This window comes from Branchiostoma floridae, chromosome 2, assembly GCF_000003815.2.
Source record: "Branchiostoma floridae strain S238N-H82 chromosome 2, Bfl_VNyyK, whole genome shotgun sequence".
In the NCBI taxonomy this organism is placed as follows: Eukaryota; Metazoa; Chordata; class Leptocardii; order Amphioxiformes; family Branchiostomatidae; genus Branchiostoma; species Branchiostoma floridae.
The window spans coordinates 10,267,384-10,291,323 of NC_049980.1; the positions used below are offsets into that span (position 1 = coordinate 10,267,384).

General features: G+C 41.5%; 4 protein-coding genes across 6 annotated transcripts in view; 1 reads left to right on the plus strand and 3 right to left on the minus strand.

Annotated features, from left to right (window-relative positions):
• Positions 1-6,702, plus strand: LOC118404974 (putative transmembrane protein INAFM2). Of its 2 annotated transcripts, XM_035804376.1 has the most exons (3): positions 1-1,425; positions 4,039-4,090; positions 4,537-6,702. In XM_035804376.1, exons 1-3 carry the CDS (start codon positions 1,054-1,056, stop codon positions 4,551-4,553), a joined length of 441 nt encoding a protein of 146 aa, XP_035660269.1. In that variant the 5' UTR covers positions 1-1,053; the 3' UTR covers positions 4,554-6,702. The 2 variants fall into 2 exon arrangements, with proteins under 2 accessions (XP_035660269.1, XP_035660276.1); XM_035804383.1 differs by lacking the exon at positions 4,039-4,090 and having other exon boundaries at positions 27-1,425.
• Positions 6,703-7,764: 1,062 nt separating this feature from the next.
• On the minus strand, positions 7,765-16,041 carry LOC118410228 (elongation of very long chain fatty acids protein 2-like). Of its 2 annotated transcripts, XM_035811790.1 has the most exons (9): positions 15,863-16,010; positions 13,595-13,664; positions 12,795-12,929; positions 12,236-12,423; positions 11,852-11,929; positions 11,531-11,587; positions 10,676-10,790; positions 9,968-10,092; positions 7,765-9,140 (listed from the first exon to the last, which is right to left on the minus strand). In XM_035811790.1, the coding sequence occupies exons 3-9, from the start codon at positions 12,850-12,852 to the stop codon at positions 8,841-8,843; spliced, it is 921 nt and encodes a 306-aa protein (XP_035667683.1). In that variant the 5' UTR covers positions 12,853-12,929; positions 13,595-13,664; positions 15,863-16,010; the 3' UTR covers positions 7,765-8,840. The 2 variants fall into 2 exon arrangements, with proteins under 2 accessions (XP_035667683.1, XP_035667682.1); XM_035811789.1 differs by lacking the exon at positions 13,595-13,664 and having other exon boundaries at positions 15,863-16,041.
• A 1,514-nt stretch (positions 16,042-17,555) lies between these two features.
• On the minus strand, positions 17,556-20,961 carry LOC118410294 (cell number regulator 10-like). The gene is made up of 2 exons (XM_035811853.1): positions 20,603-20,961; positions 17,556-18,433 (listed from the first exon to the last, which is right to left on the minus strand). Exons 1-2 carry the CDS (start codon positions 20,780-20,782, stop codon positions 18,284-18,286), a joined length of 330 nt encoding a protein of 109 aa, XP_035667746.1. The 5' UTR covers positions 20,783-20,961; the 3' UTR covers positions 17,556-18,283.
• Positions 20,962-22,921: 1,960 nt separating this feature from the next.
• The window catches only part of LOC118407967 (NADH dehydrogenase [ubiquinone] iron-sulfur protein 5-like), a gene marked incomplete in the record, with an annotated part of 3,052 nt that continues 2,033 nt past the window's right edge, over positions 22,922-23,940 (minus strand). Inside the window, 1 exon segment of the mRNA XM_035808575.1 lies at positions 22,922-23,468. Within this exon segment, the coding sequence (XP_035664468.1) occupies positions 23,370-23,468 (99 nt within the window).

A 23,940-nucleotide genomic window follows, 5' to 3' on the forward strand; every position in this document is an offset into this window, starting at 1 on the left:
AGCATATACACATAGTTTTTAGAATCTTGGCATTTTGCAAATGTCACAATTTGCATGCTTGGCATTGAAAAATGACATCATAATTCATTTCTTTCTTTGGGTCAAGATTCATCAAAAGAACCCAGTTTACTCTCTGTAAGAGAACTGAATGTGAAAATCCACAAAAATCTTGTAGTAACGTTACAGTTAAATTGTTGATGAAGAGCACTTTACAAACTAACTAATTCGTTAAGTTAAGCTAAGTTATCCAACAAATACAACCATCATAAGCACAATCATATACTCTGGTGGATACTATCTAAATTACCATTGAAAGCCAATTTCCAGTTTAATTAATTCACTAATCAAGACATACAATTATCATGTCAAGTTGATATGTTAATAGTCCTTTTGAAAGGAAACACTCGGTGTTATTACCTTGCATAATTAGGCGATGCGTCTAAGAAAGTGAAACAATCGAAAATATGGCACAAAACAAGCTTATTCCGTACATCTGCTTGGAGAAAAGGTTATGTCGCCTAGTCTGCCAGTAAAACTAAAAGCGACAGTATCTGACCGCGATGACGTCATGAATATTTACAGGGGATGACATCTGCCGTCTGCGTCATAAACATGAGGGATGAACCACTGAGTATCACTCAATCATGCATAGCCAAGTGCGTACTGCATTTTCCTATCTGAAACTCCTTTAAACCAAATACAATTTGACTATAACCTTACCGTTTGTGCGAAAGCATTGCTTCTGATCTGTTACAAATCTACATGTCAGTTTTCCGTAGATTATCCCCTGAAACCCTTCCCGATTTGAATATGAATGGTCCCTCATCATCAGGTGTGCATCCAGCAACACCGGTTGCGCCAGGTAAGACACGGTAGCGCACACGAAAGGGCTTCGCTTTTTTCAAAAGGTGTTATTCTTGTCACAAGGCGTGTAATCATAGTGGAATTCTGCGCCAGGAAGCCTGTGTGAGAGAGTCGCACGTTCGATCTCCCAGGTGGGTACCAATCCTCCTCCTCCTCCTCCTGAAGACAGCTGCCGTGATACGCTCCACCATGCAGCGGGACGTGCCACCTGTTTCCACCGCTCCCAGCTCCGCCAAACAACATGCCCCCACCGGCTACCCGCACGACAGCAAGCCGCCGACGTTCACCTCCGATAAGAAGGCAAAAATGGCCGCCAAGACAAACAAGAAGTGGGTCCGCCTCGCCACGGTTTTCGCCTACGTTTTCTGCGTGTCGCTGGCAGCCATCGTGCTGGCGATATACTACAGTTTCTTCTGGACCGGCACGACGCTACAAGCCGCTTCGGGAGGGGCGAGCAGTACCCCCGCCAACATCACGAACACCACCCTGGCGAGCCCGACGGCCGCGCAAACAACACCGGTAGCCACCAGTACACCTGCCGCTACGCCAACAGCGTCAACGGTAAGACTAGAAAAATAAAAACCTTATCATCAGCAAGAAAAAAAAAACAATGTTTGTAAATTTTGACAAATTTCAGCCGAGACAAAAAACGACAGGGTGATATGACAGTGGGATTAGAATATTAACTTATAAATTTAACGTTCAAGACAATGAGACTTACTCCCATAAAAGCTGTCTCTGCAATTGCTTTTCACGATTTTCGCAGACTTCCCTGATTAAATTAAATTGGTAATGTTTATTCATAACATCACTATGAATATTGCACTGCAGTATTTGACATAGTAATCCTTACGGATCAGAAAATGTGTCCTCATTTACAGAATTATGTTAATCAGACTGCAAAATTCCTTATGCTAACAGTGAATGCATTCTAACCTACTTTCCTCTCATTCGATCGGTAAGTTCTCCTTATCCCGTAATGGTTCAGGGATTATAAATGAAAGAAAAGGTAAACATTGACACACTGTATCCTGGCGGCAAAATCACTTTCCTTAGCACCATTTAAGCCAGGAAAAAACAGCCCAAAAGGAAATTGCATGGGTCTTTTGCACTGTTAATCTGGAAGGTCCTTTGTGATTATTTTTTGCTAAATGAAAACTACAGTATGCACTCAGTTCTAATTATCCATTATAAAACAACACCACTACAACAACAAAACTGGTCAGACAGCTCTTGTGCATGTTGTGCAAGTCCTTGATTGTACACATAATTGGTCATTAGCACATTTTCCTTTTTCTTTTCATTTCTGTCTATTAGGGCAACAGACTTTTTCTCTTTTAATAATTAGACCTGTTATTCTAATGGCCTGACACTTAATTCTCCCATGCAATTTTAGCTGGATACTTCAGATAAGACATCAGAAACCTGTTGCACGCGAGCGGCGGGTAATCCTAGCCTGTGGAGCCTTTCATACATTATTAACACGACACAGCTACTGTTTCTGATGAAAAGGGCTCGCAAACAGTCCACAATAAACTTACAACACAGTATAACAGGTTTGGTGTAAATCCAATCTGATGACCTCACTGACATTCCATTTAGTAGATCTAGACAAGAAGTGGGGAACTGCATTTACATCATTATACTAATTCAACAGCTTAATGTTCTGCTGTTAAAATAACAGGCCTACAAGTGTTGACTGATCTGACAGTCAATGTTATTAGGGAACATTTCCTTTCATAAAATGTACCTTGTCAAATGAGAGAAAGTTTGATACTAAAGATGCAAAAAAATATGTGATTGAATTGTCACATTAGGCCACACCAATTGAATTTCTTGGTTCACGGATTTTTTCTTCAAAAATATGGAGCAACAGGGCGAAAAAAAAATAAAAATAAAAATTGTAAAATGGTTGGGGTAAAGATAAGGGCTAATCAAAAACATAAAGAATGAAAAGTTTTCAGCTTGAAAAAAAGTACAAAAACACCATTACTGTACAGTAACAGCACCTGTTCATTGAAAATTACAAAAGTACAAAAAATGTAGTGTCAGTTTTTATGTTTGTCCCATTCTTCATGAATGAAAAAATATAACTGCAATAATAATACCCACATTTTAAGGAGCTTATAATATAAAGGCCAATTTGCTACACCAGAAAGTTGGTGAATGGTTTCATTAATGATGAAAATTTGCTGAGCGGCAATTTTTTTTTTTTTTCCAAAAAATAGGAGCGAGCGAATCCGTGAACCAATCAATTAGATTGGTATGGCCTTACAGTGCACCCGAGGATAATGAAAATATCACTTTTCTTGTGCAGCGATACAATGTTCATCGCAGAATGTGGAAGTATGAAATGAAATGCTTAGCTAACTTTCATTTCTTCACATCCCATGAGTGAAGGATGTTTCAATTTGATTAAGCTGGATGTATGCATTACATTGTAGCTGGCATCAATGTCAAGCCAATAACATTGCAAATGAGGTGTTGGGAAGGAAATAATTTCTAGTGCTGTTATAGTAACAATCATGGATCAGATACAAATTGGCTGGGTAGAGTTGGTTGACATGAAAAATTCATGAGATTGAATTGCATACTACAGTTAATGGGGGGGGGGGGGGATCTTTCCCACTATCAATATCAGTGTTGAAGTGTTCAGAATTTGATTCAGACTGTAATATGATACAACACAGTATGATACATTGTGATATTATGTTATATGATATGACGTAAGTACCAAAATCATGACTAAACAGCCTGCAGACATAATGCCAATCACAGAATAAGAAACTCAATAAAAACTTTGCACAATGAAGTCTCATCAAGGACTTTTGTCTAGATTTTAATTCTTTTTATGTAATATGCACATTTCTTTTGCACTGTCCTACAAAACAGTATGAGGTGAGACTAAGAAGCAATGAAGGATCATGCATACAGCAATTTTAAGTTGAAACTCAGAGTACATGTAGAAATAAGATTGGCTAACGCATGTTCTGAATGACTGACATAATTTATAAGTGTCCTGGCAATACAAATAGTAGAATCTTTTCATGGTATTCCTGTGCACCTTCCCTTATTCCCTGTCATTCTATTATATCAGATATTGAATGCATTATTGGGATCCTTTAAGTAACCTTCCTTCCTTGCTCACTAACCTGGCTGCCTGGCTCTCTCCAGCTGCCCACTCTGCCTGCTGACCTGTCCACTGCTACTCCAGACAACACCACAGGTGGGTTACTCTGTCTCTACTCTCAAACATTTCCCATCCTTCACTGTAACTTCCTAGCATTTCTCTTATAAAGCTGGAAGTTGCATTCTCTGTACTGATGATGTTTCTTTAACATTTTCCATCCTACCTGTTTACTTGTCACATTCACCACATCATCATATTTTTGGGGGTATCAAGATCTTTAACTGTACAATTTTTTCTGCACATACAAGAGTTTAAATCCTGTGTACAGAGAACTGTATCAGTAGAATTATCATGGATTCGTTAAAATGTTAAATGGGTGCCATGCTATACCTTATAATATGAAAATAGGATGTTGTGCCACACAGAATCCAGAACAATCCCACATGGGACCTCACAAACACATGCAATCCCTCATGCTGTTTGTCCTATGTAAGCCTAATCTTGGATGACTGACAATGACTGAGGATCTGTCTGTTTTCCAGCCCTGATTACCAACTGACACCTGTAGGAGCTGAACTCTGCAAGATGGATCTGCAACATCACATAATCTGCACATCAAGTAGCATCAAAGTCATGACTTGGTTCTTGTACTTGGAATGTTGAAGGCTCAAGGAGACTTACTGCTTGAAATCCATTGTCTTAGAGACATACTGATGTCACCTGCAAGAATTATCCTTCTCAACACGATTGTATGGATCCCATGTGCTCTCTAGGACCAGTTTCATGGGACATTTAGACACATCACCAAGACCACGACATCATGATGATTCTATAACAGCTGCTTTGTCTGTGGAAGTGACAAAACTATGAAGTTTCTTTTGAGCCATTATTTCCGCTACTGTCGGATTTCACTACCTTTCATAGAAAAGATGTTGAGGAACATGCATAAAACAGCAGTACAGATTGACTTTTACAAGGCTTAAAGGTTTAATTTACCAAGTAGTCCCACCAGATAGACAAAGACAATTTTCTCTGTTGTGCACTATAATTCGTTCATTTAATGCAGGCTGGGTAGCGTAGTGTTAGGCAAACTTGACTAAAAATGCTGCAGTCAGTGCATTCAGTCACAAATGATGAGTTAAACTGGGAAGCTATGATGATAAACCTAGCATGTTTGTTAACGCTCAGTATATTTTAGTTAGAGCGGAAGTCAGCCTTGCCCACATTGGTGGATTGTCATGATCATGAGGACCTTTGAAAATTCATCACATATTCCCTGTAACTATTCATTATTAATGATACAATAAACACTGCCTGGTACAATTCACCCAATGAATCCAGACTAGTGTACACTGTACATAGAATGATAGATTATTATTCTGGTCACAGAAATGGGTGAAATCAGTGACTATCAAATGATTGTAATTATATGTACACATATCCACAAATTAATGTGCAACTATCCCCTGTATCAAATACAAAGTTTTTCTGCCACATATCAAATTTGGCTTTTAAGCACTTGTGGCTATCATGTCTAAGAGTTGTACAAGGAACTCTACTTTAAGTCTAGAGTTAAAACAAGAAGTTGGATTCTCTCAAATTGGTATTCTTGTATTTGTATTTGTATAGCTGTTTTACATATCATGTTGCTCTATGTATAGAAACTGTACACTGTAGATGTCTAGTATGATATTGCATTGTTGTCAGAATTTAAGAGGACAGTCCTATGTTCCCATAGCCCCATATTCTGACTGCACTAGAGATGGGGTTAGGGTTAGGGCTGTCAAAAACAGGAGTCTAATATTAGCAAGTGCAATTGTGGTGTCATTGTTTTCAAGAGTTTTTGTACAGGTCATATGTATTAGTTCCATTCTTTTGTACCTTTGTCCCACAGGGCCTTCTGAAACTGTCTAAGAGTTTGTGGAGAGATGTTTTATTTATGTAAAGACTTGGAAACAAGTATTTATCCTGGAATGTGATTCATGCTGTTTCATAGCTCTAAGATATATATGTAATGTGTTGGTTATAAGTCTGTTTTCATGTGTGCAGATTGATTTTAAGGCATGTGACAGAGTCACTGCAATAGTTTTATGCATGCCCAAGGCTAACTGTGCATGACAGGGAGTAGGGGGTCAGGAGAGGTTGGCAGTGTGAGGTCCTGCTCTGTAGATTTAGAGCTTTCATGGATTAAAAGAGCAACATTGGAACAACATCGTCGGTCTATCTTGCGACAAGGTGACAGTTGGAGGGTTTTGTTATCAAACTGGGGTTCGTAGGAAGCTATAATTTGAAATATTTGTCACTTTGCGCTTTAACATTGCAATGAAAATTTACTAAATTTGTGCAGATTAATTGTATACATCAGATTGTGTTTAATTGTTATATATGAATTGCAAAATATTTGAAGCTTTGTGGAGTTGTAAAGTTTTGTAAAAAGGTTTTGGGTCATTCATATCACGTGATGTGTTAAGAACTTGGGTAAGTTGATGTACTGATAGACATTTGCAATATTCATGATTGAATATAATGTAGTTCAAATTGTTGACAGGTTCTTGTACTAAGTAACATTGTTGTAGTCTTCAATTCCAGCTCCAAGAGTATATATCACATTCTTCTCATGCCAGAGTATGCACCAATCTCAAAATATATGAAAGCTTTGAATATATTGTACTTGTATTTTTAAATGTAATTACAGTAATTATATGATATAATGGCGTTGACTATTTTTTCATACCACAAGAGCTGAATGATCAGCAGTCAAAAAGAGCAATAGATTAAAAATGTACCAGGTTCATGGTTTCATTTGCCAGCTAGAAGACAAAACTTAACAAAAATTTAAACACATCTCAGCAGCTGCATCTCAGGAAACTACAGTTTGTACATGCAATTCGCTTAGCTTATGCAAACATAACGTAAAGCTTATTTTCTAACATACTCCGTCGGAATGTCTGCTATTCGAAGTGCCGGTAGAACTGATTACTTTGCAGGTTACGCCAATATCTGACAATGGGATCCTAGATCCTATGCATGACCTTTGAATGTCACAAGCATTTTGACGCCATCCGTTCGGTAACTGAACATCCCGCAAGCTTTCTTGCAGGCTCTACGGGTCTGGCAATTTTCCTGATCCTGATGGCATATTGATGCACTGAGTTTCTTGTCACCGAACCTCGTGGAGTGCAGCGTGTTCTCGTAGCGCCAACAAAATAGGTTAGAGTAACCGCACTTCTGCAGATGCCATTTTCAGCACCAAGGACAGGTCTGGACGACTAGTCCGGTTTAGTCAAAGTGATAGAAGACATTCTGCAGCGTGAGTGTTTCACCGCATGCATGAGAATGCGATTTCGTCAGTGCACATATGATAGCAAGCAGGGCACAGTGAAGCGATATATCGGAGTTTCGTGATCTACTGTCAGTTGGATCATTTTCAAAATGTGTTTACGCCGCTGAAACGTCTCACTGAGCCAGCTCAGAGATTCTGCAGGCACACCGATATGTTTTTCAATATAGGGCTAGATCCTCCCGTTATGTGCGAGGTATGAACTCTATCTTCCGGCTAGTTTGGCGGGCATCGTTGACAAACTGCCGAGGTCTCGAGCTCGTTGCAATTTTTCATCCTAACGTTAATTGATCAAATCAGGTACATTCCGCATGGTGGCGTTTTTGTCATTCCCGACGTGATCTCCACCAGGTCTTTGATGAATATTACACACATCAACCCCCCTTGACAAAAATGAGACACACGAAAACAACTGAATAATTGACGAAACTTTTGTTTATCCTACTTTATTCTGTAAAGCTGTGCTTACACTGTGCATTTTAGAAGTAGAAATGGTCCAGCTATCGCAGTAGTATAGAGCTAACTCTTAATAACATAACTGTAGTTTTTGTGGCTCTCGAGGAGGATACAACACCAGAAGTGAGTGCTAACTTCGTACGTAGACATTTGTTGTCTCAACAGACGTTGTCTAGAAAAATTATTAGTCATGATATTTGTTACAAATAGACACGGCAAACATCTGAGTAAAACGTATTGAAAAAAACATAGAATTCGTCTGATATTACCCTAAATAAATTCTTATCAAATGATGGCTTTAGAGATGATTTTATTACACTTACTCTGAACAGTATAGATGAACGTAAGCTACTAGTATCTGGGAATCCGAGTGGCCTAAGTATAAACTTTTGTCGTTTATGATATTCTTCTTAACAAGTGTCAAGTGATCTGATATCACTATTCTCCCACGCAGAGGGTCCACTGTTCTAGGGCATACACAGGGCAAACAGGAAATTCTACAACAGCCCTTAACCCCCCCCCCCCCCTTGACCCGCACAATAGATATCATCAGTGAGATTCAGTGTTGTCTGGCATTCAGGCTAGATGTTACCGACCATTGTGCACCATTGTAATCCGTGTACCTTCGAGGAAAATTAGCTACCACAGCGAACGTGATACGGAAACTAATCCTACGTCAATGCTATACAGTGAGATCCTAGCTTCTATCTTTTCAGCCTCTAGATATATAACTTCAGAAAGTTCAACTAATCCCCAACACCACCACCAGGTATATCAAAATAATGCGGCGCCATTCTTCAGTTATTTTGCATGTTACATTGGCCTGTTACTGTATAGAGCATGTGCAACTAAACAGTTTTGCTAAATATTCGTCAGAGATAAGATCAACAAATTGGAAGCACAGAAATACGTAACGTTAAATTTCAAATCAATTGGATACAAAATGAGCTCGTTCAGCAGAATATATATGTTGCAATTTTGACAAATCAAATCAAATGAAAATATAAAAGAGTTGCTCGAGTGCACATAAACGTATTACATAGTATCCCTTCAATCTGCTTTCTTAGCCCCCCTTCTGTTGATGCCGTCTCCATTGCGTACCCCGTTGTTTTCATGGACCTTCCCATCAACAGCTTTCGCGCCGTTCTGGTACACGTTCTTGTTCTTATCCATGTCCTTCTGGTCTTTGGAGGAAGACCTCTTCTTGACGTAGGACTGCATGTAAAAGTTGGAGAAAAGGGCTACCAGGGACAACATGTAGAAGCCTAGGAAGTACTGCAGCCACAGGATGTAACCACACTTGTAGTAGATGGCTCTATAGGTGTGGAAGATCACGATGAAGAATTGCAGCTGAGGGAAGAAGAAATCTTCATTTTAGTAGCTTTAATTATCACATTTGCTTTGGGACAGACGAGGGCAATGTAGCACTGCACTCAAGTTAGTAACTTATTTTGACAGTGCCACAGAAGACAGAAGTCAGGTACCCATGTTTACACCTGGGTGAAGTGAGGAAGGTGCCTTTCCCAAGAGCACAACGTCGGGGGCACGGCGAGTATCGAACTCGGGACCTCTGGTTCCGAACCCATCACTCTACCAGTTACGCCACATACGACGCCACTTTGCAGTACTTCAACTCAGTAGTGTCGACTGGCTGTGTGGCTAGGTAAGCGGACACGACAACTAAAGGTCCGGGGTTCGAATCCTGGCTAGACGTTGTGTCGTTGGGTCCTCACTCCACCCAGATGTAAAAATGGTTACCTGACTTCCGACGGTTCGGAAGAAGATGGAAGGAGAGGGATGTGCTCCACCTTCCAATACTGCAACCAATACAAACAGCCCTATGACCCTATAAAGGCAATACCTTTTTTTCACCCAACTTTTATCTCACTGATGCATGTTGCTGTGTATGTATGTATGTATGTGAACGGAACCTGTAATATATACTGAATAGCAGTTGAACAGAGCTACAAATCCATGTAAGCACAATGTGAACTTTTGCCTCGGACGATACATCCGACCCGTTTTCTGTGTGTTTGCAAGTTTGATAGGGTATTAAATGATGATGTTCAATTTAGATTGTTTGAAACCTACGACTTGAATATCAGCCTTGTAGGCTGTCGAACTATAGCTCTTCTGAACCACTGAAATGTTTTTACTATCATGATGTACCAACGTACCAGTTGGAGTTTGGTGATGTATCTCTTCCACCACAGGTATGGTCTGAGGGCCGGGATGGCGGACAGGCAGTAGTACGTGTACATGATGACGTGCACGAACGAGTTAGCCAGCGGACCGAAGAACGCTGAAAGTAGACAAGGCATGTCACTATTGTGCACTGGCGTAAATAGTGGGAGATTTCTACTCTCCAAGCTGAGGTTGGGTGGGGGTAATATCGTGACTTTCTTATCATATGTCCCATTTTCGACGGAGACAAAACGGGAAACATGAAAACAATCTTCCTCACCAACTCTGCTTTGAGATTCCGTTCTTTTTGTCATAGCATTGGCCGCTTGTCGGCAATGAAGATAGTTGGTCTCTGTGTGGTCTACTAGTCTATCTTCGTTTAGGCCATCTAAGTAAAGTGTGATTGGGGGTTATTACGACATGATATCAAATTGAATGATTCAGCCTTTACGACCATAGTAGATATTGTCATAAGTTGAGTTCTAGATCTGTATCTACAAAAGTAAAACACACATTTTAAACGATAATCTTGTTTTCATTGCGGTTTATCTGCGTCGGGCTGTGACATTTGTCGTATTTCTAAAGATATGTAAAATAACACTTTAACATTACCTAGAAACACTTATCTCTTCAGAATGACCAAGGGGTTTACAAAGGTTATATAAACTCCTTGGAACGCCATATAGTCCGAGTCGCCCTACCTTGTCCGGTCGCTCCCCAGTTCAGCACCACCCACCAGATGTTGAACATGGAGACGTGGTGGTACACGTGCAGGAACGTGATCTGGTGGTTATTCTTCCTCAGGATGAAGAACAACTAGTCCAACAGACAGGGGAGATGACAATGGTTTGGGCAGGTGGACAGATACATAGCTATCTAGTACATGTACATAAAGATTTGTGTACTGAAGGGTTGGTCTACTCTATTAGTATCTTTTTCAATCGCTGTTTCACGATCTGTACTGAGGGGTGGTCTATCGGTATATGTATATTTTTCAATCGCTGTTTGTCTATTTTTGCGTTTATTCTGTGACGGACAAATCAATTCGCCTTGTACAAAAGTATTACCCCTAGGCCTAGTAGAAGTAGACGCAAAGCTGCCCCGTGCGAGCAGTACTCAAAGCTGTCTTCGCAGACACACTACAGTATATTGACAGTACTACAAAGCGAACAAGTCGGTCGATTTTACAGCAATTAATATCAAACGTGTAGTCATACTTTTAAATCTGTTCCACTCCAATGATCACAAAAGGAACACTCCAGACGTTCTGAATGTTTCATGAGGACTATTAGGATATCTGGTATCCGTCAGAACAATACATTGCAATGTTTTATGTTCATTCGACCTTTTTGTCAGGTTGGAACGCTTGCGAAGATACACCTCACGTTGTTACAAAGGAGTAGATATTATTTGAAAATATTTGTATCCACACCGAGTTTGCAAGACCTTCGTATAATGTATGAGGTTGCTGTCATTGATTAGCGTGGGTCTTTTATTTGGATTTCAAAATACATCCATTCGATCAAAATAAAAGAGGGCTCGAATGTATGTCTTACCGTGTCAAGAAACTCGATTGCCTTTGAGAAGTAGTACCACCAGAGGACGTTGGCCATCTGTAAAGATGTCAAGGACGATTAATACAGTGAAGAAGTTATTACTAAACAAAGAAATTATGTATATGTCGAGTTCCCGTTGCTTTTATGACTTTTTCTTTTTGCCTCCCTGTGTTTACAATTTTTTCTTGTATACTAAAAGGAATTCAGCTGGCTGCTCCCTCCCAACCCTTGACTAAGCCACCAAACAAAACTCTGTTGTAGTCTGAGATAAACAATAGATAGCGTAGATAACTGAGCTAGTCACGTGGGCCAGTGACCTACCCTGATGTCCTCGGGGTCCTCAGGCCTCTTCAGTGCGCATGTCCAGTTGTATCCCATGTTCAGGGCACTCAACAGAATCTGCAGAAACGCAAACAATAACACAACCTTACACGCTTCACGAATACCTCGAGATTGAATCTTCCAAGAATCTGCATAAAAATGTTATGAGTGTAAACAACGACCTTTTGTATCACAAAAATTAAGTGTGTGTAACAGAAAACTGTATGTGACGATGGTCAGCCCTAACAGTGATTCTTAATCAAGCAGATCCTATGGTAGCATAAGATAGTATCAAAATCTACCGGAGGAGTGAAGCCGGTCTAGGAGCGTCCGGTAGCCTAACACCCTTCTAGGCCGGCTTCACTCCTCTGAAGCGAGTCCCACCTCTTTGAACATCCAGAGAGACAGCGCGGTGATGAAGATGTTATAGAGGATCATGACTGTCCGGAGACTGAAGGCCTGTCTGTTGCGCATCACCTTCGGTCCCAGCCACACCATGAGGCAGTACAGCACGGTCAGGTACACATTGGGCCATGGGGAGGCCAGCATGAACCAGTCTCTGGTCCTGGGATCTGTAGAACACAGTGATGTACATAATGTATGTTTCGCCTTTCATTAGGTTCCGCTGCAGTATCGTAATAAGCTGCTAGGAGGCCCAAAATCTAACTCGAGGTCCCATCAAGACTTACACAAATACCAACTATCAATACAATCTTTTTAGCCATGCATTAGTTCTGCTGTATATTCACATACATACATACGCACTCACAAATGCTACCCAAAACGTAACCCTAGCGAAGGTAAATAATATGTCGATGCCTTGCCTTGAGTCTTTGCACATCGACCGAAACCAAAACGGTACAGTATAACCCAATACAAGATGAGACCTAGTACCGGAAGTGACAATTTCCCCGTAAAGTTACTTTGTCGTTTGTTACGTTACCTCGCAGTTTCCATGCTTCGTCCAAGAAGTCCTTGACAGTCTCAGTAGCCGTGGCCATCTCTCTCTATGGCAGGTGGTGCAGTGTTGTCACAAGGTCGAGGAAAAAGAGCAACTTTACTGAAGTTGCGCTTCTATCTGTAATGATACAAATTACCAAGATTGTATCAAACGATAAGTTAAAGTAGGTGTAGACAAAAGTGCATTGATACATCGACGGCAGTACAATCGCAAACAACACGTTTTTAGAACTTATCGGTGCGCAGGACAATAGCGTGCATAACTCACCCGGGGTTTGTTTGCCAACTGATTGCCATATGATTTGGGTTTTATCGCCTGGTTGATTCTGGGTTGTGTGCTGGTATGTCAGGGTCAAAGAAACCACAGGTCCTATGTATACATGATAGGGTATACATGCAAAGTAATGTGTCTGGTCTTAACAAATATTCCCAGGCGTTTACGCCTCATATTGGCAACAATGACTTGGTACATTTAGGCTGTGTTAACGCCATATCATGCGCTTGCTTAACCAAGGTCCAAGGGATTGATGCTAACGTTACATGTAACGTTACTGCATGTTAGCAACAGTGACACGTACACACGCCATATGTCTCCAAAGTCACTATTGGAAATCGAGCGGTAACGCCATATCCAGTACTGCAGTCCACTACGATAGGTACCTAGGTCACTGTCACTATACAACCAGACTCTTTGACTAGCAATTTCATAAATTCTTAAATAGTTGCCCTCATGACAAAACTCTTTAAAAGGTTTAGCGCTAAAACATGGAATTGGACTCCGACCTTTGAGTCTGTCCAAGTGAAGTAATGAAGGCACGTGAAAACTACTTCAGCACATCAGCAATTTTTGTACCTGTTCAAACACAGTAAGTTACTACGTTGCAATACCGTAACATCCAATGGGAAAATATACAATGGCCTTTAACCATATGTCATGGAAACGACCTCTCATTGGAACAAGGTGCTTTGCCAGCTACAGGAGACTCACTGAACTTTGTTCTTTACTCCTCCACGTGATGAACTTTCCATGACGATCTCGTGCTGGGGATCTTTGCTCTCTTGACGTAACATCGACCGATCTACTTTCCTTTTTAGGCACACTGTTCCCTTGGGAACTTGTTTGCACGGAAAACATTACTTGTGTGTTTTACCTGATATCAGGTGATCGCCACGAGTGCGGTCGGGCTGCAGCATCTCGGGTGATACGGAATACACCGTGTTGTATTCTATATATATATATACCGTCCTTGGTTCTATTGAAGTCGATTTCTTGCGTCTGACCTCCGTACGGATTATAAGGCCTAAAAAGCCCCTCTCCCCAATTTCGTAGAGCCTGCTATTCAGGGCAGGAAGATGCAGTTCTAATGACATGAGTGACCTCGTTTCACCACAATGTGCGTTTTAACCATTTTGCTGACAGACCTGGGACATATGCTAAGGAAAAACCACTGCCGACAGATACATACAATGGTTCCCATAGGCAGTATCACACTGATCTCAACTAGCTCCTCCGTAAAGACTAGACTCTGGCTCAATCTGGAATTGTAAGATTGTAACGCTAGAAATACCATCATCTATCGTTTGAAGTTCGCGCCTGACTTTCCCTGTGTGCCGACTGGTTGATCTACATGGCGTGATATGGGCGCCATAAATAGTCGCACACACACATATTAACGATTGTGAACGTTTCCCGGCACAAGTGGCTTAGCGTAACCAATTAAGGCAAACAAGGGCATAGCCGGGATCGTTTCAAAACGTCGGAACGGCAAGTACAACATGGGGGCCAACATGGAAATGACTAAATACAGGGACTTTGATGGGTCCTGGGCGTGATTGTCACAGAATGGAATTGGGTCATGGGACACAACTTTTCGCTGTAGGGGAAATGAAAAATTGCTCTTCTACTGTCAGAAATTGAAAGACAATTAGCATACTCACCGAACTGGAATATTGAGAATGCGAGGTGAGAATTAATGTGCCATGTGGTAACGTTACTGGTACAACGATTTGTGGCATTCTGCCCAAGTCACACCCACACAAAAACACCAAAATCACGACAAATACACTTTGAACACACATGATCAATGCTTACCATCATGTAATGCAGTTAACGTTAGATTTGTTAATTTTTGGCCAAACCAATCTAAATTCTTTGCTGTCGGATTTTTCTGGAAATCATATGCAGAATATTGAGTATTTGGGATTTGATTCATATCCTAAATGGTACAAAAAATGCACAGATATGTCCAAAAGGTCTTCTTTGACGACCATCTGCCACTCCTGTCACTTTGGCCCAACTTTGATTAAATTAATCGTTCTTCAACAACGGTTTCGCATTTTTAAACGTTGAGCAGCAGCTGTCATCTACCGCATGATCCCATTCACACCTAAATTATACCAACGGAATTTTGCAGTGACAGTCTCAATAGGTTTCCTTTGTTGATAATCCCGTATGTCACCCATGTTACATTTATGTGGTTAGCTAGAGTGCTAAATCCACCCACAATCTATCAACATGCCTCGATCCTTTCACTTTATCCAACGTGTAATTGCCACTGACGTTTCTACATATTGTGATGTTACCAAATTTCGTATTCCTGTTCCGATTTCGTTCACTGTTTAACTAGGAATTTAGGGTTATGGCAGATACAGTATTGACGTTACAGTAATAACCTCTGTCTGCAGTCACTAAGTGGAGTAGGGTAATGGCATGTCTGACAGCCGACCGAATAAACCCTGCAGGTGAATGTCATCAAACCGCCAGCTTGGAATTGTAACATCTAACATGTTACAAAGCATGTAACAAGGAGGCTGCCACATGCGTTGTGTTGCTATGTTCTCGAGACCAAAGGTGAACATGACTCTTCGTGCAAAGGTATGCTACCCGCCAATGACCCCGGGCGAACATGCTGTTGGTATGGCACGCCTACCTATGCCGAAGACATGACTACCCATTCCACCGTGTATGAAATCAGTTCACACACACACCTGTCAGTCTAACCTTGGATAGTAACTATACCAACATAACCACACGTTATATCAATGTCCTACCTCAAAGGGCGGTCCGTTTTCTGCCAGGCCGGCCGGTGTCTCGGCGTTGCTACCCCCGAACCCACCCACACGAATGTTAATGTTAGGTGTGGTGTGACAAAGTCAATTTGCTTGAGCACAGGCCTACTGAAAACGTACCGGCGCGCGCGACCTTTGGCCTCTAATTCGTGGTCCAATAGCACGGCAGAGGCCGCGATCAGTGGTCGTACGATCTCTCCGGGGAGACATGTACCGAACTTTTGGCCCACATTCGGAGACAAAAGAATCACGAGGCGTAAGAAATCCGTCTGAAATTATCGCAGCAAAATTGGACTTGACTGATATTGGGAACCCTTTGCACGAGACACCGAAAGTATATGATGTTCTGGTGAATTTTGAATTAATATTACTTTAGATATCGCTGATATTATACTATCAGTAAGATAGGTTTCAGTGTTTCTGTATGACTTCCTTTATTACGTGGAAAGGGCGTTATATCCGTCTTTCCAATAACCCGCCCACCCAATCGTTAATACCCCCTGGAGGCAGCCATGGGGCAGGTATAGATAGAATTTAGGGGTCACGTGGTATTCTCACAGTACCTGAGGATATAGATGGAGCCGGTTTATTTACACGCATTTGGAAGCGTTTTGTAGATTTTTTTCCCGCTCGTTGAGGTTTTCCTACGTTGGCTTTTAATAGCAACGTAAATGATTTCTAAAAACGCCTTGGAACACGTAATTCTATCAACCAAACCAGTCGGGCATCAACTGCTGGTCCAATTGAAACCTACGTGTACATCACATAACCTTTAACTTCTTAAAGTCTCTGTCGAAAAGTTATTCGAGTGATTAATCTTCTTCCGCTTAGCCACTGGTTTCAATGTTTTGTTAGTTTGTCTATTTCACTTGAAATGTCTCTATTTCAGAACATGAAATGTCTCTATTTCAAAACTTGAAATGTCTCTATTTCAAAACTTGAAATGTCTCTACTTCAAAACTTGAAATGTCTCTATTTCAAAACTTGAAATGTCTTTATTTCAAAACTTGAAATGTCTCTATTTTAAAACTTGAAATGTCCCTATTTCAAAACTTGAAATGTCTCTACTTCAAATGTCTCTATTTCAAAACTTGAAATGTCTTTATTTCAAAACTTGAAATGTCTCTATTTCAAAACTTGAAATGTCTCTATTTCAAAACTTGAAATGTCTCTACTTCAAATGTCTCTATTTCAAAACTTGAAATGTCTCTATTGAAATATCTCTATTTCAAAACTTGAAATGTCAACCGACAAAAAATTGAAACAATGGCACCCCTATTCTTCGAGCAGAGGTTGCGGCGTGGAGATAGTAGTGGTCGGGATTTTCCCCTACTACTATCGATCTCCGCGACCCAACCTCTGCTTGGAGAATAGACACCCCATCCCCTCCAGGTGTGGTATTCGGCCCTCCGACTGGGTCAGTGCGCCTGTTTCTTGACCAGTCTCGCTTGAGAAGTCTTGCTTACGGGGCTGTATGGTCAGGTAACTTGTTTGTCATAACAATGGGGCGACTGAAACAACAGGCACACCTGCCTTCATCACCCCATGGGTCACCCCACAGAACTTTGTACCCTTCCAAGGTCATTTGCAGGTGAAGAAGGAATGATGCAATGTAGGTATTCAGGGTTACATGCGGTCGTCTTTCCCGACATGAACACAGATATAACACTTGATATTCATATAATAGCGCCTTCAAGCTTTACTCAAACTGCGCAGCACGGGACATGTACATGTGGCTTAAATACTTCATATCGTAGTACAGTTTAGAACTATCTCCTACATAACATTCCAATCGCACTACGGGTGTACATTCGCTCTATAGATATCTACCTAGCGTTGATTATATATACAATACAATCTAAAGGCACTTGCGGACGAATGATAAGCAAAACAGCACTGTCACGCCCTGTTGTATCATGTCTAATAGAAATACGTGACAGACTCTTCTTAGATGTATGTAACATGGTCCAATACAAATGGCACGCCTCCTGGCGGAATGCAAGTGTAACACACTATCGGTGAAAAGGTGTCGTCGGCATATCTCGTTTCCTCGATGTGATGATATACCACAATACATTGTACAAGTTAACTGGTGGAAGTTCCTTGACTCGAAAATCGATGACAGCTACACAAGGGAATTAGTATTGCAGAATTTTGAAAAGACATTTACCATGAGAAGGTAATATATCATTTGCAGCGATACATGTCTAAGTTTGTTACTTTTCACAAAGAAAATGTTTCTCGTGGACAGAGACTAAATAAAAGGGTGATGTACGCAGAAAACTCAAGTCTCTTTGTGTTGTAGCTAACGAAACCTGGTCCTTATATAAACAGACATGAGAGGGATGGACTAAAATTGAATGAAGAATGGAGTTCCAGGATGGCGTCCTTCTGGTGACGTCATCACTCCCTGACCATGGAGACTGTGGGGATGTCCGTGCCGACCTCTTGACCCTCCTGCGCAAGCGCACAGCACGGACAACACAGGTGTAGTAGCAGATCTGTCACCAGGGAGCCCTCTATGCCCTTCTGTTCTCGGATCTTCCCTCGAATCTGCAGAATAAAAAAAAGAGATTATTGTACATTTGGGTACCAACCCAGCTGGACTCTCCAAGCAGAGTTTGATTGGGAACATTGTTAGTCTCTACTCTCTACCACTGACTACGCCGGGTATCATAGACCTCATCATAGGGAAAATAATTTGTCAGGGAAGTTTTGGGAAAAGTTTTGCTATGAGTGGAGTTTGTCGGCTTCGCAGGGAAAACATCAACCTAACTTCTAAGGGTGGAGTCTGACTCCCCTGGTCCCGTTTTCGAATTCTGGGATCCAGCCAATTCTGTCATCAGTCTTGCACCTTGCAAATTCTTAACAGCACTAATGTTTAACGTAACAACAGCTTGGCAGTTTATGTTGAATGGCTCGGTCTAAAATTAAGTTCTCATTATTCAGAGCGGCACAAATGTAAAACCCCTTCAACGCCCTCAAAGACTGGGAACAGGAAACGACTGCTAACGCCGTAACGGGAACCAGATGTCCTCATCTCGGTGATTTTCCCCTAGTTGTGCCAGGGCTGTGCTAAAATGTAGTAAAAAGTAGGAAGCTGTTTATATAAACAGTGGGGCCTTGAATAAGCCCCTATGCTGTAGTCCTGTCTAATAATGTTATGAGCAAAATTTGTGTCAGAAAAACCGAGGAGCCAGAATTTAAAGCCCTTCATGAGTTCAAACATCTGATTGAGTGAATGGCTGGCAATCATGATTTTCCAAGCAGATCCTACGATAGCATAAGATAGTACTAAACTGGCCAAGGAGTGTAGTCAGCCAAGAGGTGTACATTTGTCATGTAGGTAGCAAAACACACTTCTAGGCCGGCTTTACTCTTCTGGGGTTCCGGCAGCGATCTTCTTTGATGCTATCTTATGCTACAGTAGGATCTGCTCGGAGATTTCGATGATTGTTATCATCATCGGCTGGCTGCAGCTATGGTATATACCGATGTAATAATAGTATATTATCGTGTTTTTGTGAAAGTCGTGGACCAGGCGTGGACTGTGGTCTGAACTGTGGGTTGGGCAGGAAAAGATTGGGGAAAATCGATCTGCCCCGTAATAAGACAGAACAGCTGAAACAACAGGATCCCCGGGGGTGCTCCCTAGGTGCACCGTCCCTCATCAGTAATCTCTCCAAGCAGATGTTGTGACGGAAAAATTTTGCCAGATTCTCCAATGCCAGATTGTATCAGCCTGGTATCCAGCCGTATCATAGCTCCCGAGTCTCTTCTGTCCTCTCCGCAAATATTTTACAGAGCTGCTTGTCGGATATCTCAAGACTCAACAAGCCGCTATAGAAACTCTGCCTGTCCTGGATAGCAGAAAAGTTGGCCTGTAACTTTGCAAGCCCAGGAAATAATCTGGCGCTCAAATAGACTCTTTCAGTCGCCAAGCCATTGAAGAAAGGTTCATTGTACGTTCAGTTGGAAGCAGCATGGAGGAAGGGGACTTAATCCTGTATCAAACAGCTTTGACTAGTGGTGAAGAATTCTGATGGGGGCGATCACATCCTGTAAACGTTGACCCTGAACTTTTCTAAGTCAACAAGCCTCCTCCGCGGTTTCCATTTCAATATGGGGGCCTGTTTTCAGACAGGGGTGATCCAACTGACCAAATGGGAGGTGAAAATTTGGGACAGATTTTACAGTTTTTCGAGCGTGGAGACAGTTCCATCTTCATAAAAACCAACAATATCTTCTTATACATACATATTATCAATAACGAAACATTAACCCTTGCAAAACCATCGCACGGGATGGCAACATAAAATTTATGACCAATCCCTCAGTTTCCTAGCGGCAGCCCCATGTAAAATTGGAAAGGGGATTCCGGCAGTCCAAAGTCAACGTTAGTGAGGGGCTAGTGACATAATTTGACAGGACTATCGCGTAGTCGTTGAACTTGAAACAAGAATGAAACAGTAACAAAATACTCGGTGTGAACCTTAGTAAACGTTGTATACGAACTTTTTAAGATTGGTGAATGGTGATGAGAAACAACAAGTTTATGTTTGGAGGAAACACTTCAGATCACTTCACTCTAGTACTACTAGTCCTCGCACAACATCTTTTCTTGGGCGTAAAACTTCACTTCTATAGAATATTGCTGCGTCTTACTTACTCAAATTCGTATTGGATATAACGTCTTCAGAAAAAAGTTCTTGTGCACTTTACCTGTGCCCTGAACCAGGCTCCCACGAGAGGCACCAGCGTCAGGACTCCGCAGACCAGACAGTCCTCGCCCACGGCCTCGGCGTTCCTGCCCGCCGTGTAGCAGGGCGCCAGGTACGTGATCAGGCACAGCCCGATGTTGTCGAAACACCCGAGCAGGCCGTGGTTCCACTCGCGACTCATCGTGAAGACGGGATTGTAGATGGGTTGGTCGTGATGGTAGAGGAAAGGTAAAGGTCACAGGAGAGCTGGTTTTTCCCGGGATAGCCCAGTGAGATGGAGGGTGAGGCGGAGTAGAGAGGGACGCGCCCAAATGTGTACAATGTGATCCGCAGACGTGATGAGGACAGGCAGACCCCGGGGGTAAACCACGCCTGTATCTGTGAGGGTAGTGAAAAGCACGGTGGAAAACGAATATGTGGTATCAGGGTATTTGTATACATGTGGTATATCCGTCAACAAGGAAGGAACGCCCACACCTTTTCACTTTCACCAGGATGTTCCAAGAATTGGTCAGCCAATATTACTCCTGTTTTGTTTCCGTGCCGCTCACGCCTTTTTTGTTTCATAAACTATTATATAAAAAGATGTACTCTAAGTTTGGAAAGAACACATCTTTTCTGTTATGGCTTTACAATTAGACCTAAACTGACAGTATTCAATTCCCATCGTGCCTTGGCTCTTGCCTGCCGAACTCTAACTTTATACACTACAGTATATCGATGTTCCCTTCTTCGTCAGCTTTGCAATGTTTATCATTCATCATTTTTCATATCAGTTTCATTTATCGGTAACTTGCGTCGGGTTTATAGGGTCGACATTTGTCGAAGATGTTACTTCATTATCGGGGGCGGGAAAAGGACTGATTATTTCATATAATATAGTCTGAAGCAGCGTTCCGCCAGCATTTTAGAAGTCTCGGAACTGTTCGCCTCTAGTTACAAGACCCAAGTTTACAAGTATACTGGACGGTCCCCTGTTTAGCCAGAAGCAACCACACCCCAGTGCGAAGTTGACCTCCAAGAGGGGCACACATAGCGGTCCAAATTTGGGGAGTTGGCACCTCCGTGGGGCATGGACTAGTCAACTAACGTCGCGCGGGGGGAGGGGGAGATTGTTTCAAACTTTACAACACTTCAGAATAAATGTGGAAACGGACTAAGAAGCTGATTTTCAGCTATTTGCCAATGTTATATCTACATGTGTAACGTACATAGCACAAACCTCTGAAAGTATTTAGTTACCCCCTAGAGCTAAATCACAAAGACCTAGCAAGAAGGTCACCATACCAACAAAAGCTTGAAGGAGGGTATTTCTGGGGGTTTCCAGTCAATAAAATCTATAATTAAAAACCTCCTTGCCTTTTCCTGTTCAAATCTAACTACATGTAATAACACTGAATCAAGAGAAGTGATGATAATGAAGGACTTCTATGGCAGAGTAAGCCAACCCTTGAGGAAAGGTTCCTTGCCAGCTTGCATTGGGGGGTGGCCAACAAATAACACATCACAGCACTCCCTAGCAGTGTACCAACACAGTGCATGTATCCTGAATCCGAGCACTTCTACAGCAAAAGGGACACATTTAATGCTAGTTTGCATTACATGTAATGCTAAAAAAATGAATCAGTTATTTCCGGAGGAGCAGTTTCAACTGGAGTGATATAGCCTAAGTACCATCCTCCATAATGACCGCTGGCTCAGTCCTTTCATTTGTTATCTGTGGTTAGCAAGCTAAAGTACTGAGCCAGTGGTCACTATGGAGGATGGTACTCAGGCTAAGTGTAACAATGGTGTTCAAGTACACTGGAAGCCGCTTAATTGCACAACCAATTTGCCAACGAATTCCGTGCAATTATCCGGCGTGTGTGATAATGCGAAGTTACCCAGTTGGACCGCACCACCACATGGATTTGGGGATTCCGTGCAATTGACCGAAGTGTGCCTTTATCCGACGTGCAATTAAATGCCTTCCACTGTACCACCTACCATCCTTGCCCAACAGATCTGAGTTTTTGTGGCGACATCGATAGCGGTCATGATTTGTAATCTGCCGCCCCGGGTTCGATCCCAGGTATCGGCATGTTTGTTTCTTTCTGTTCTTACTCGCCCCTCTCAATTTCTACATAAGAGTGATACTCCTAGCCAACCAAAAACCTACTACACCACAATGAAGGTGTTACATTTTTTTGTAAGTCCACGTACAACAAATGTTACTGTTACGGCTTGATTGGCCTAGTTCCATAAACTAGAAAAAAATCTTAACTGCTAGAACTGAATGAAGTGATAATGCTATTCATATAAAAACCACAATATACCAGAATTCAAGACAATTCTTACATTTCATTCTACCATCTTTACTTCAATCCATCATTTCCTTTCAGATCTAGAGTGTTACACATGTAACTGATCCAGTGTGGCATTACTTGACAATAGATCAGTAGGGAACAAGTAGCTTAGATATTGGCAATATTGACAAATAACAACAAAAGCAATCAACATGTCAATCAAAAGTTCCAATGAAATCCCATCACATCTACTTGTTGTTCAATTTCAATGTAGTTAGTTAACATATTTCAGGGTGCCACTTTGTATCACAAGCGATACTGGTCAAAGTTGACATGTAGTGAAATAATGTACAGCTGAAGTTTTGTTTTGTTCTGGTGCAGTTTGGTCAAGTAAAAGTGACATATAGATTCACATCACTGAAACCTCTTTGTTGGCTATATATACCAGCTATGTATGTCTAGATTTGTTGATGTTTCTTCTGTTCACTGCGGGAGTGTTTCCCGAGCGTACTCCGGTGGTGTGTACTTGCCCTCCTTGATCAGTTTGTCCCTCCTTTCACGGATGATCCTCAGCCGTTCTTTCTGCATAAATTATACAGAAAAGCAAATTATACCATGAAAAGTTCAACATATGGTACACTTTTATTAATTTCTAGACCTCAACATCTTTTGTCTTTGTCACTCCATTTCATCAAGTAATCGGTGAAGACGTTTTATTTTGTAATACGCACTGATTATTTTCAAAGCAGGAAATCTAAGGAATAAAGACACATGTACTAACTTTCATATTGCATGCATACACTAGTCTGACTATCTACAAACGGAATGAAAATTGTAAAAATTTGCATTCTATCCTGTGTCTTCACACATCACGCCAAAAATAAGTAAATTCAAAAGAGGGTAATATCATTTTGTACCAAGCAAGGCTAAAAACAGATTTAGTGTCAAGCTAAGAGACCTTACTTACCTAACTAACAAAATAAGAGAGTTGGATGAAACTTTGAACAGAGAATACTGCTCTTCTCCTTACATAGTTCTAGGGGCTGAGGTAGCT